Here is a 13,158-nt window from a genome sequence, read left to right on the forward strand (position 1 = left end):
TTGAAGTGACGTAAACTACCTTTACGACCTCTGCATAACTCAAAAGGTGTTTCAAAAACACTCTTTAAGGGAACGTTGTTCAAAATATAAACTGCAGTCTTTACTGCATATCCCCAAAATGAGACAGGAAGATGAGCATAGCTCATCATAGACCGAACCATGTCTAACAGAGTTATGTTTCTCCTTTCTGATACACCATTCTTTTGAGGTGTACCTGGGGCTGAGAGTTAGGATGTGATTCCATATTCTATTATATAGTTTTGGAATCTTAAGTCCATATACTCTCTACCATGATCAGATCGTAGTATTTTTATCTTTTTACCTAACAAGTTTTCAACTTCAGTCTTGTACTCCTTGAACTTCTCAAGAGCTTCAGACTTATGTTGCATTAGGTATAGATACTCAAATCTTGAATAATCATATATGAAAGAGATGAAATATTCATACCTTCCTCGTACTCTTACATTCATCGAACCACAGAGGACTGAATTTATGAGCTCCAAGGTTTCTTTGGCTCTATAACCTTTTCCAGTAAAAGGTCATTTGGTCATTTCGCCTTCAAAGCATGACTCGCATACTGGTAAAGAGTTTTTCTTCTAAACCATTTAAAAGTCCACTTTTCACCAACCTCTCAATCCTATTGAGATTTATGTGACCTAACCTTAGATGCCAAAGATGGGCATTTTCTTTAGGAGAAATTCTCGGTCTTTTTACAGTTGTTGCTATTTTGAACATTTCAGTATTGAGCACAACTTTTATGACTTACATATAAGTTATTTTCTATTGAACCAAAACCTAACTCCATTACATTCTTAAAAATAAACACTTTATTCTCAGAGAAGGATATGAAATATTTTTGTTCAATTAGACAGGAAACAAAAATTAGGTTTCTCCTGATATGAGGAACTATATATATGTCATCTAATGAAATATATCGTTTCTTGTCCAAACATAACTTAAGCTTGCCTACAACAACAGCTGAAACGACCTCACCAGTACTGACTTTAAGAGTCATCTCTCTAACTTTCAACTGTTTCCAGGAGTTAAATCTTTGATGGGAAGAACACATGTGGTTAGTAGCTCCTGAATCAACTATCCAAGTAGAACCATCATTATCTACTAAGCATGTCTCTAAGATAAATAAATCAAAATTATTTTCTTTGGAGTTCTTCCTTTTCTAGAGAGTAGTGGAATCAGCTCCACAAACCAAGTCATAAACTCCAAGTTTCATCTCAGAGGATAATCCTCGTTGATGAACTTCATCAGAGTTGGCAACGATTGCTTTTTCTGTTAGTCCATCAACCTTCAATATGGACTAGAGATTATCTTGGGAAATGACACTGTTGGTTTCATTGTCATCAATCTGTTTTTCTTGAATCGTGAGAACTTTCGTTCAAACAATTCTTGCATTGATTGCATGATCTCATGTGCAATGACCATGTTCTCAAACTTTTTGGTCAACGCATCAGATATGCTTGTTAAAATATAATCTCGAGCATTAGAATTAGCCTTCGTCCACAGCTTATATGCATCACGAACATTTCGTGGTGCATCAGGGGTTAGGACTTGAGGACAATCCTCGTTCATGACAATTTTGAGGTCATTTACCACGAAAAATGTTTTGATGGATTCTTTCCTCGTCGTGTAATTGAAATCGGTCAAACTAGAAAAGGCAACTAACGGAAAAACACTATTTGATATATTTGCTGAGAAAATAAACACATTGATCTACATTAAATTTTAGCATAACTCTTAAAAAATCCAATCAGTTTTAGTAAAATATAAATGAACTCCATTTAACATCTAATTTTTCAATGGCGCTTCAGTGATTTAGGACAAAAGCTATCGAAGGGTAGTCTGTTGTCTCTTCACTTAATTGAAACAGTCTCAACCAATCATTTACACTAGAATAAATTTTATTCCTATAACAATCAGTCATCGTTTATTTGGTCAAGAAATCATTAACTTGCTTAATAATTTCCCGTAAGTGTGACCCTCTATTTTAGGCCCTAGAGTTCTAGCCCAATGAGCCAATCAAAGGAAAAAACCGATTGGGACAAAAACTAAAGCGATCCTATCCATTTCTAGAGTTTGCCTTGATATTGACCTACTGCACAAACCATCTGAAGATGGATGCTCCAAGGGCCTCTCGAGGCCGTGCAAGAAGATCTGACGGTGCAAACCAATGAAAGAGACCGTAGGACATGTTGACACACATCCCTCTCCCACTTACTATAAATACTCTCTTCATTCACCTTGATATTGAACCATGCAAACACCATCCAAAGGGGGACGCTTCTAGGGCGCCTCAAGGCCAAGCATGAGTCTCACGGTATGAATATTAAGGGAGAAACATGAGTGGAAAAAAATGACATATCATATACATCTTTCCCCCCACTGAGTATTTTAACAACCCAAGGTTTAATTTAATTAGGAAAAATACGACTAATTATTTTTACTAAGTGATTGTTTAAGTTTGCCCAAAAGTAACACTTACTTTGGAAATTTAAACAATTTTGATTAATATTTATTAAACACTTTAACAAATGTTAATCAACAATTGCATGCTTACAACAAATCTATCTAATTGACCTTCTCAGGTAGGTTCCCAAGTAGGGGTGCGATGTTTTCGTCATCTTAAGTACCCCAGCCTTGCCAGAATTCACCATAGACAAAAGATCTCTTATAGATATATTTGCTACAAATTTAGTCTTTTATTGAAATCAATTTAATCCTATTAAACAGTTTAAAAAAGATTAATCTAATTTCTAATCTCATTAGAAATTTGTGAACTTAAGTCTATCTCAATCATATTTTAAAACAATTTTTAAAAATTATTATAACCTAAGGTTTGCATGCAACTCTTAATTATTGATTTTAATTCTAATTTCATTTAGTTATAACGATGATAAATTAATGAAACAATTAAAACATCCACTGCATGCTTGACAAACTTCAGTTAATCATAACATTTATAAATTAACCTAAGGTAATGTCATGCTTCATGCAATCTCCATTCATTACTAATATATATAACATTATATAACTAGGTAATGAATCATACTATAGCATACTTTCCATACATACATTCAACCATATATTATAACAATTATAATATAAATGATGTATGGAAATGCTATAATACATGCATACATATACTATAACATTTATACTATATGATGCATGAGCATGCTTTATAATTTAAATCATGCACATACATATATTATAACACTTATAATATAAAATGATGCATGAATATAAATGCATAACCTATGGTGGATTTTAAAACTATATGACATATAATATAGAATATACATCATATGTATATTCAAAATAAACAGTTGATGGACCGGGATAGGACACCTTAAAAGAAAGTTAAAAGGCTAACTATTACAACATAAGAGTTATCCGGTTCGAAATAGGTGAACCAGGCCTTGAACCACTCGAACCGAACTGCCCTTTAATGAACTCTCTGTAGTGATCGTGTAGCAAACTTGTTGTGCGATCTTGTAGCAAATGCTACACGATCGTGAGCGAAAGCTACATGATCGTGTACCTATAGCTACACGATGTTGTAGAACTACTTCGTCTTCTTCATCGAAGTAGTGCTCTGAAAAGCATCTTTAAAGCTTCCCAAGAAGAGAACGAGCGACTCAAACAAAAAATACAGACTCTATAGCAAAAATTATACCTAAAACAGGGGCTTTACAAACCAAATTTGTAAATGAATAAAGCCTTAAAACTAAGTATCCTATCCCAAAAACATCCATCAACAAAACCACATTAATATTGAAACCATTCGTCACATGAACTTTAAACAAAATGCGGTAAAACCCACCAACACAATAAAAACGATTCAATAAAAAAATGGAATTTGGAATCAGAAAACCAACAACTTGGCTCTGATACCAATTGAAGGAATTCTCTGAGGAGAGAGCCATGAGCAGAAGCAAGATCGTCCCAAATCCATTTTTCATTGAATGTAAGTTTTACAATAAATAAAAAACAAGATATGCATTCACATAAATTATAACATACATTAATAAAGGAAAGCTTATGGTATCAAAAACCCTTACCTTTGAAGACTATTCTTCAAGAATTCGTCGAACAAGTCATGAACAGATCTCTTTCTCCAAAAGGGACACCACCAAATGGAGCCTCCTATATTCTCTTTAGGCATTGAGAATGGCAGGAGGTGTGGGCTCTGCCTTATGGTTTTGGAAGAGGGAAGGAGATGGAGAGGAGAAGAAGAATTTTTCTTCTCTTTTCCTTTTTTTCCAGAGAGAATTATTCTCTCAGTGTTTTAGGGAGGAAGATGAATTAACACCATCCCTATCCCTCTCATCACGTATTTGGCTGAGAGAAATTAGGGGGAGAGAGTTGTAACTTTCTCCATTTAATTAATTAATATTAATTTAATAAAATTAAAATAATAATAATTATACATATAACAGAACCTTTATTATATGTATATAGACTATATGTTATATCCCATATAACACATAACCTATAGTTACATATTGTATCAAATATAATATAACTTATAGATGTATTTTCTCTCAACCATACATGACAGTTAATATAAATCACATTTATAGTAAACTCACTTATATGAATCTCATTCATATAATTGATATTTGGATCATATCCAAAAATTTAATTCCTCTCAACTTATTTATGGTATTTAATATAAATCATATTTATAGTAAATTTAATTACATGAATCTCATTCATATAATTAGTATTTGAATCGTATTCAAATTCCTCTAATATTACCTCATATTATAATGTATCAAATACATTATATTAATTATATCACATATATAATGAATTTAATTAATTACATCATATATAATTAATTCCGTCAATTAATTTGAACACTATAAATTAATCCAAAAATAATTCTCAAGTTAAATCCCTGTTGAGCTATAGAGGGGACCTTATAGACCTGTAGATTAAAGCTCCAACAATACTTGGATAATTAATTAAACTCTTTAATTAAATTACCTAACATCCGTTAACTGCCGGTCATTTCACTAAAGAGCGACGACTGCCCTCTTCACACTACAGATAATTTTTTGTGTCCATTAGATATAACCAATCAACAGTGCGATCACCTTTCACAAATTACTTGTAAGTACAGTTGGGCCAAAATTACCGTTTTGCCCATGTAGTTACATCTAACTCCTTAAGTACCACTGATCTCTTTAATGAACAAGAAGTCATAGTCCAACTATGACCAAGTCCTTCTCGGGCCAGGATAGGGTGTGCCCACTATGTTCAAGCCCCAGAATAGCCCTTAAGGGAGCAATTTATCTACTTTCCCCTACATCGGGGAAAGAGTGAATTCCATCTCGTATAGCTATGTTCCTAGTCCCTCAGTCAGACAAATCCCCAAAATGATAGGCTTATTGAGTTGACAATCTGGCCACTCTCACTCATACAAATCAAAGGACCGCTTTCATGAGCAGAAGTCACAACTCACTCAGGATTCAGGTCATGTCACCTATGGTCATCCTAGTGAAATGTAAGTCTCTATTACTAACGGCATTATATAAAGAGACTAATCATTTCGTGGTCTGATCTTATACAAACTCTTTATGTAGGATACCTCCGCTCACATGTCTCTACATGAATGATCAGGATCAGATCATTTGTAGCACTTTACAACACTTGTAACACCTAGAAAGCGGGCCCTATCCGTAGTGTCACTAGGATAAGGTACCCAGCCTTATCCATCTACTACAGACTGTTTAGGTTATTATTTAAACAAGATCTACTTGTATGTCTCTACATACTTTTTTAAATTATATAAAATAACTTAGGATCTTAGTTTATTGGATTGAGTATATACTTATAAATAACACTTATTTTATTAATAATAATATGTTTATACAAAGTTTACAAACTATGAGATTACAAGGAGATTTAGGACAACAATCCCAACAGTTCTTTGCTTCATTGAACTCGTTATTGTAAAATGTAAGAATGAGGCAGGGTCAAATTCTTGATGGGCTAACACATAGCTGATGCCAATCCATTGCGTCGATGTTGTTCCTGATGTATTCTGTCAGGGGACTACGTTATGAAAAAAATTCCTTCTCTACGACGATGTCATTAAATTGACAGTTCCTTCCCCTTGTTTGCTTGGGTGATGCAGGTGCCACCCTTTTTCCTTTATTCTTTTACTTTTTCTTATAACTTTTGGCTTTTGGGCCAATGCTCTCTCCTCCTCCTCCAATTCTCTTTGGAGGATTCCTTTCTCTATCCAAGTCTTGGAGGCCTATATTCCTCAAGCCTATGTTCCAACTCGCTCAAACCAGACGAACTTTCTTCCTACCTTGTAACCATAAGGCCGCTTGTAACTTCTTCATTAATCTCATTCTCTTTTTCTTCTTCCATTATCAACATTCTTTTTCTTTTTAAATGCTACAGTGAAGACATTTCATTCGCATTTGATGATCGTGATAGGAATGCGTCCGGGTCAGCTGCCAAAGGGCTAAACCCTTGGGACCCTTCTTCATTTTCTTCAGTGGCCATCTCCGCTTCCAATGTAAGAGCATAACAGCCAACATTATCTAGTTCTTCCTCTACTGAGGTTGATGCCCCTTCATTCCTTTCTCTTTCTTGCTCACTTGCAGCCAATGCGACTTCAAGTTCTCGATGCATTGGCTAATCCACCTTTATACATTGTCTCTGAGAGAGGCTGGCTAAAATAGGTCCAAAAACCTCTTGCTCGTCTCTTCGAGCCAACTCACTAAGACCAAGCTGAGTTTCTTCAGACTGCTCAACAGGCTTCAACATAGGACTGTTGGACCTTGGTGGATCAATTGATGGTGGTGGTGGTGGTGTAACAAGGGGAGGGTCAGAGGGTGTATGCGGCAAAGTTGGAGATGATGCAGGAGAAAGAAGGCCTACCTCAATGGGAAAGATGGTGGCTAAGGGTTCAATGGTCAGGGGTACTTCCGAGCACATGGTAGGTGATGGCATGATTCTCAAGTGTTTAGGCACAAGGTCATGCATCTGTAGGTTTTAACGACAAACGTTTTGGTAAGGCCTTTTGATGCGACTACCGCGACAGGTTGGAGGAAGTTATGGACTTAGTTTTTTTTGGGTTTGAGGGAGATGGAAGGACTGAGTTTTAAATGGGGTTTAGAGGAGACAAACGGTCGTTAGGAGATGAAAGGTCTCATCGGGGTTTCTTTGTAGAGGGTCACACAAATACCATAGGTTTGGTTGAAGCAGTGGCTTTTCCGGAGGAAGATGAAGCGTTTGGCCGGCGACCGTGTTTAAAAACCTTCGAAGATGGGGATGGAGATGAAGGTGGAGAAGGAGAAACAAATAGAGAAGAGAAAGATCTTACTGAGCTATCTTTGACGAAGCTCATGCAATCATTTTGGTTAATAGAAGTGTCTGACATGGTTATCAACGAAAAAGCTTGAAAATTCTTGAAAATGGCGGCTAGAGTAGTGTAGACAGATGACAAGGAAGCTGAAAAAGGCTTAGGGCATTAGAAGAAAGTGAGGAAGAAGAAGAAGACTCAAAGAGAGGACCTAGGCTTTTATAGGCAAACGCATGAGGAGAGAGAGAGGGGACAAATGTGACTCGTGTGAGCTATATGTGACATTTCATTTGCTCATTTAATACAGACCTGAAAAGACACACATAGGGCCAGTTAAATACTCAAGTGGTTTGCCTCTGAATATAATGACTCTTCCTATTCCAATGCATGGTCATGCGTTGGTCCAACTCTAACGCACCAATTCAAATCTCCCAATTTAAGTTAACCATGATTGTGGTTGTTTTATCAACAAGCAATATCAAACACACAATCAAAAGTCACAAACTCAAAAATTTCTCTACCAAACAAGATTTCAAGCAAGAACATAAAGGAAGCATGATATACAGAAAGCAAAAATAAAGCATAGAAAAGGAAGCATTTCTAGAATCTAAGTATCTGGTTGCACGCAGGGATGACTCTGACGCAAGCTTCAAGCAGGCTCGTGTAGGTCGATGGATGTTTTACAACGCTCTGCATCCCTTTCAAAGTATGGCTTGGCTCTTTGCCCATTTACTTTGAAGGTTTTTTTTCCATCCCTAGAAATGAGCGTAAACACGAGTTAAATAGAAAGACATTTTTTTTACCAACAAATAATTCTTTCTTACCGAGATATTGGTCGTGCCAATGCTTGGTATTCTCCTTGTATATCTTTCCGTTTTCATACGCGTTCAGTCGCCATTCATCCAACTCCAGTGACTTCCAGGTCTAAGTTTAGCTTTTTAACCGCCCCCATAATTCTTTGTGTTCCAACTCTAGCGACAAGTGCATGCTTTCCCGAACACTAAGGCATACGAAGACATTCTTATTGGTGTCTTGAATGTGGTTTGGTATGCCCAGAGTGCCTAAAGTCTTTGTGGCCAATCCCTTCTCGACACATTGACTAACTTCTTCAGAATTGTTTTGATTTCTCTGTTTGAAATTTTAGCTTGCCCGTTTATTTGTGGGTGGTAGGCGGTGTCCATTTTGTGCCTAACATTATATTTAACAAGTAGTTTAGAAATAATACGGTTTATGAAATGCATATCTACATGACTGATTAACGCCTGTGTGTTCCAAAGCATGTGAAGATGTACTTTGCCAGGAATTTTGAAATAGTCACTGCATCATTCTTTGCATAAGCTGCTGCCTCAACCCATTTTGATACATAATCTACTACCACCAAGATATATTGTTGTCTGCAAGAGGGAGGAAATGGCCCCATGAAATCAATACCCCAAACATCTAATAGCTCCACTTCAAGTATGTTGTTCAGGGGAATTGCATTTCTTGCTGATATATTACCCGTGCATTGGCACTAGTCACATTTGATTACATAGTATCGTGCGACTTTAAATATCGTAGGCCAAAAGTACCCACTTTGAAAGACCTTTGCAGTAGTCTGTTGTCCTCCAAAGTGGCCTCCACAAGGGGAGTCATGACATTTAGATAGTATGCGTTGTACCTCAACTTCAGGAACACATTGACGCATGATCAAATCGAGGCCTTACTTGTAGAGGAATGGCTTATCCCAAAAGTAAACCTTGTTGTAGTGCATAAGCCTTTTTCTTTGTTGTGCATTGAACTCTTCGGGAAACTGCTTGGTGGTTAAGTAGTTGACAATGTCAGCATACCAAGGTTCTCGATCTTCAACTTTCAACAGGCATTTGTCAAAGAATTTTTCCTCAATTTCTGCTAGCCCTAACTGAAATTCCTTATTCTCCAAGTGCAGTAGTTAGTTAGCCACCTGATTCTCTATCCTTAATTTCCAGGTCAAATTATTGTAACAGTAGTACCTCGCGAATGAGTCTGGGCTTTGCGTCATTCTTATCCATCAAGAACTTAATGGCAGAGTGTTCACTATAGGTGGTTGCAAACGTACCAACCGAATATGCTCGAAAATTTTCAGTTGTAAACACCATCACCAACATTTTCTTCTCTGTGGTTATATAATGTTATTGAGATTCATTAAGCATCTTGGATGCATAGAAGATAAGGTGTATAACATTTCCCTTCTTATGACCCAACATTACTCAAACTGCTACATCGCTGGCATCACACATTAGGTTGAAAAGTTGTGTCCAATCAAAAGCCACCAGTATAGGTGTTGTTGTTAACATGTACCTCAAAGTTCAAATGCATGTTGGCAGTTTTCATCGAATACATAAGGTATGTTTTGTTCTAACAATGCGCTCAGTGGACACACAATTTGGAAAAAAAACCTTTGATAAATCTCCAGTGGAAACCTGCATGGCCTAAATAGCTTCTCAGGGCCTTGATATTTGCAGGTGCAGGTAACTTTGCAATCATGTCTATCTTTGCGTCATCAACTTCCAATCCTACCTTAGAAACCTTATGGCCAAGCACAACACCTTTTGTCACCATAAAGTAACATTTTTCCTAATTAAGCACCAAGTTAGTTTCCTCACATCTAGCAAAGACAGCTCCAAGGTTGTTAAGGCAAGTCAAGTAAGAGTCTCCAAAGATTGAGAAATCGTCCCCAAACACTTCGACAAATTGTTCCAGAAAATCAGAGAAGATGTACATCATACATCTTTGGAATATCCCTGGTGCGCTACATAGCCTAGAGGGTATGCCTTAGAACGCAGATATTGCAAAGAGACAAGTAAATGTTGTCTTATCTTGGTCTTCTAGGGTGTGATGGTTTGATTATAGCCAAAGTATCCATTCAAAAAGCAATAAAACATATTTTCGGTTAATCTGTCTAACATTTGATCAATGAAAGGGAGTGGAAAATGGTCCTTTTTGGTTGACGCATTCAATTTCCTGTAGTCATGCAGATGCACCATCTAATAATACTTCTGGATGGAATTAACTCGTTGTTACTCTTAATGACCATAGTTGTGCTACCTTTCTTTGGCACACATTGTACTGGGCTCACCTAGCTACTATAAAAAATAGGGCATATAAAACTTACGTCGAGCCATTTGATGATTCCTTTCTTTACTACCTCCTTTGTAAGAGGATTGAGCTTGTGCTAGGGCTCAATTGATCCTACATTCCCTTATTCTAATTTGATCTTGTGAATACAGTAAGATCGGTTGATCCCTCTGATATCAGTCAATGTCTAGCTTATTGCGTGTGTATGTTTCTTTAATATATGCAATAAAAGTTGTTTATTAGTAGGAGAAAGTTTAGATGAAATTATAACAAGTAAAGTACTATTGTTGCTAAGAAAAACATATTTAAGATGGTCATGAAGAGGTTTAAGTTCAAGTGTTAGTGGTTCCTTCAGAGAAAGGAGCATTGGCTTTGACTACCACTTGTCGAGACATAACGGCTCAAATTTCCTTACGCTTTCACTCAACGCATGGACCTCACATCCTTGGTCCACTTCCTGGTTCTCCTCTTCCCCAAGTAGTTGAATGATTCAATAAATTGATAAGATTCTGCATTATCGAGGAACTTCAGTGCGTTTAACAGATTGAATTTTATTTCTTGATCATCTACACGCATGGTCAGTTCCCCTTTATGTACATCAATCAAGAGTTTTTCGGTAGCTAAAAATGGGCATCCAAGAATGATTGAGACGTCTCTATCAGCCTCATAGTCCAGAATAATAAAGTCTATGAAAAAAATAAAATTTTCAACCTTTATTAATACATCTTTGATATTTTCCTCAGGGTATGTGATGGATCTGTCAGCAAGTTGTAGCGTTACCGAGGTAGGCGTTGCTTCACCATTCTCGATCGTTTTGAAAATTGAGAGAGGCATCAAGTTGATGCTAGCTCCCAAGTCACATAACACATGACGCACATCTATTCCTCCAATCGAGTGTGGGACTGTAAAGCTACCTGGGTCTCTTTGCTTCTCAGGAATATTTATGCTGATCAGTGCATTACACTTCTGAGTCAATGCCACAGATTCAAAGTCGCTGATCTTTCTTTTTTTCGAAATATCCTTCAGAAACTTCATGTAACTTGATGTTGATGTGTAACTGCTTATTAACATCGAGGAATCGTTTGAACTGATTTTTGTCATTCTTCTTTTGTAGGCGTTGGGAGAAAGGCGCATTCAGACGCACATCAGTTACCCTTACGTTGGACATGCTTGGTTGAGAATGCTCTTTCTGATTCGACTCTTTCAGGTGTCGTAGTTGCTTGAGATGTTTTTACAGGTGTGTCTACAGGCGTTGAAGGATGATGATTATCTTTTCTTGGGTTTTTTCTCTTTTCTTCCATTAGTAGTCTACCACTACATAATGTCACTGCTTGACATTTTTGCTTTCCATTGTTCTGTCCGGGTGCTTCAATGTTGCTGGGAAGAAGCCATGCGACTAGCCCTTCAACTCACTTGCAATTTGTCCAACCTACATCTCTAGATTTCTGATCGATGATGCTTGACTTTTTAATAACTCATCATTTTGGGCTATGTACTTTTTCAACAGGTTCTCAAGCGGAGGAGACAAATTTGACGCATTGCCTTCTCTGTTGAAAGACTGATGCTGCGATTTCTGTTGTATGGGCTGGAATCCAGGCAGCGGTCTTTGCCTGTGTTGCTAATGCATTCTAGACTGGTCTTAATTCTATTAGTGACCACTCCATAAAAAGTTCAGATGGTTTTTTCATCTAGGGTTGTACGTATAGAAAAATGGGTTATTCTTCACGAAATAAACTGATTGAAGATTTTTGGGGCAATTATTATAGGTATGTCGCTCTTCGCAACCCACACAACTTAACATGGGTTGCCGAATGCGTCCATCTGATGCACGCTCTGTATTTGGTCTGCATTTTTCATTGTTAAATTTTTCAGCAAGTTTGTCATTACAACAACCTGCTGAAAGATTAATTACGACGTTAGTATCGATCACATTCTGTTGTCACCTCCTATTGTCTGTTCTGGAATCATATGCGTCTCAACTCACTCCTTATTGTATTTGGAAATTCTATATAAAATCTCCTTGGCTTTATTGTAAGATTTTTCCATATAGTTGCATGCGGCGGCTACCTCTACTACCATCTAAGATGGTCTATTCAATCCTCTATAGAAAGTCTCCATCTGGATAGTTAGAGGCAATTCGTGGTTAGGGTAGTCTTTTACTAGCCTTTTGAATCTTTCCTACGCGTCATTGAGTGTCTCAGGTCTCCTTACTCAAAATTCATAATCTCTCGACACCTCATTGTTTTGATTGTGGGAGGGAAGTATTTTTGCATGAATTTATCTACTAGTTTGTCCCACGTCGTTAACTCGCTAGGCTCCAAGGAGCTCGCCTATTGCTTGGCATCATCTCATAGTGAATATAAGAATAAAGATAATCTAATTGCTTCTGGCACAATTCCAAGAATCACAAATGAATTATAGGTCTCCAGGAAGCATTTTATATAAGTGTGTGAGTCTTCGCTGCAGTCTATTGTAGCATGAAATATTTCATTTCAAATATGGTCCCATCAGACATTGGATAAATATCCCAGGTGAAAAATCATACAACACAGGCGATGCATATTCACGCATCAAACCCTTACTATTATTCGCCATAAGGATTGGATTTGCGGAAGCATTGGCTAACTGTTGAGCCAAATTTTGGTTATCTTAGTTGTTTGTCAATTGTTATTGCCTTAACCTTCGACGTCTATTCGATCCATTTCTCCGTCTGAAGGTCT

At 37.0% G+C, this 13,158-nt stretch overlaps 2 protein-coding genes across 2 annotated transcripts; both read right to left on the minus strand.

Moving 5' to 3' along the window:
• Nucleotides 1-8,597: 8,597 nt before the first annotated feature.
• LOC120079302 lies at nucleotides 8,598-9,922 on the minus strand. Its single transcript, XM_039033455.1, has 5 exons — nucleotides 9,784-9,922; nucleotides 9,334-9,476; nucleotides 9,081-9,242; nucleotides 8,914-9,007; nucleotides 8,598-8,830 (listed from the first exon to the last, which is right to left on the minus strand). Exons 1-5 carry the CDS (start codon nucleotides 9,920-9,922, stop codon nucleotides 8,598-8,600), a joined length of 771 nt encoding a protein of 256 aa, XP_038889383.1.
• Nucleotides 9,923-10,861: 939 nt separating this feature from the next.
• Nucleotides 10,862-11,509, minus strand: LOC120079303. The gene has a single exon (XM_039033456.1). It carries the CDS (start codon nucleotides 11,507-11,509, stop codon nucleotides 10,862-10,864), a length of 648 nt encoding a protein of 215 aa, XP_038889384.1.
• Between the last annotated feature and the right edge of the window lie 1,649 nt (nucleotides 11,510-13,158).

Source organism: Benincasa hispida, chromosome 6, assembly GCF_009727055.1.
Source record: "Benincasa hispida cultivar B227 chromosome 6, ASM972705v1, whole genome shotgun sequence".
Classification (NCBI taxonomy): Eukaryota; Viridiplantae; Streptophyta; class Magnoliopsida; order Cucurbitales; family Cucurbitaceae; genus Benincasa; species Benincasa hispida.

Coding starts and splice junctions, on each gene's coding strand:
- LOC120079303 (XM_039033456.1), bottom strand. CDS start 11,509: ATGTTAATAAGCAGTTACACATCAACATCAAGTTACATGAAGTTTCTG.
- LOC120079302 (XM_039033455.1), bottom strand. CDS start 9,922: ATGGTGACAAAAGGTGTTGTGCTTGGCCATAAGGTTTCTAAGGTAGGA. Junction 9,008..9,080: donor GGCTTATGCACTACAACAAG/GTTTACTTTTGG, acceptor GTGTTCCTGAAG/TTGAGGTACAACGCATACTA. Junction 8,831..8,913: donor GCAAAGGTCTTTCAAAGTGG/GTACTTTTGGCC, acceptor GTAATATATCAG/CAAGAAATGCAATTCCCCTG.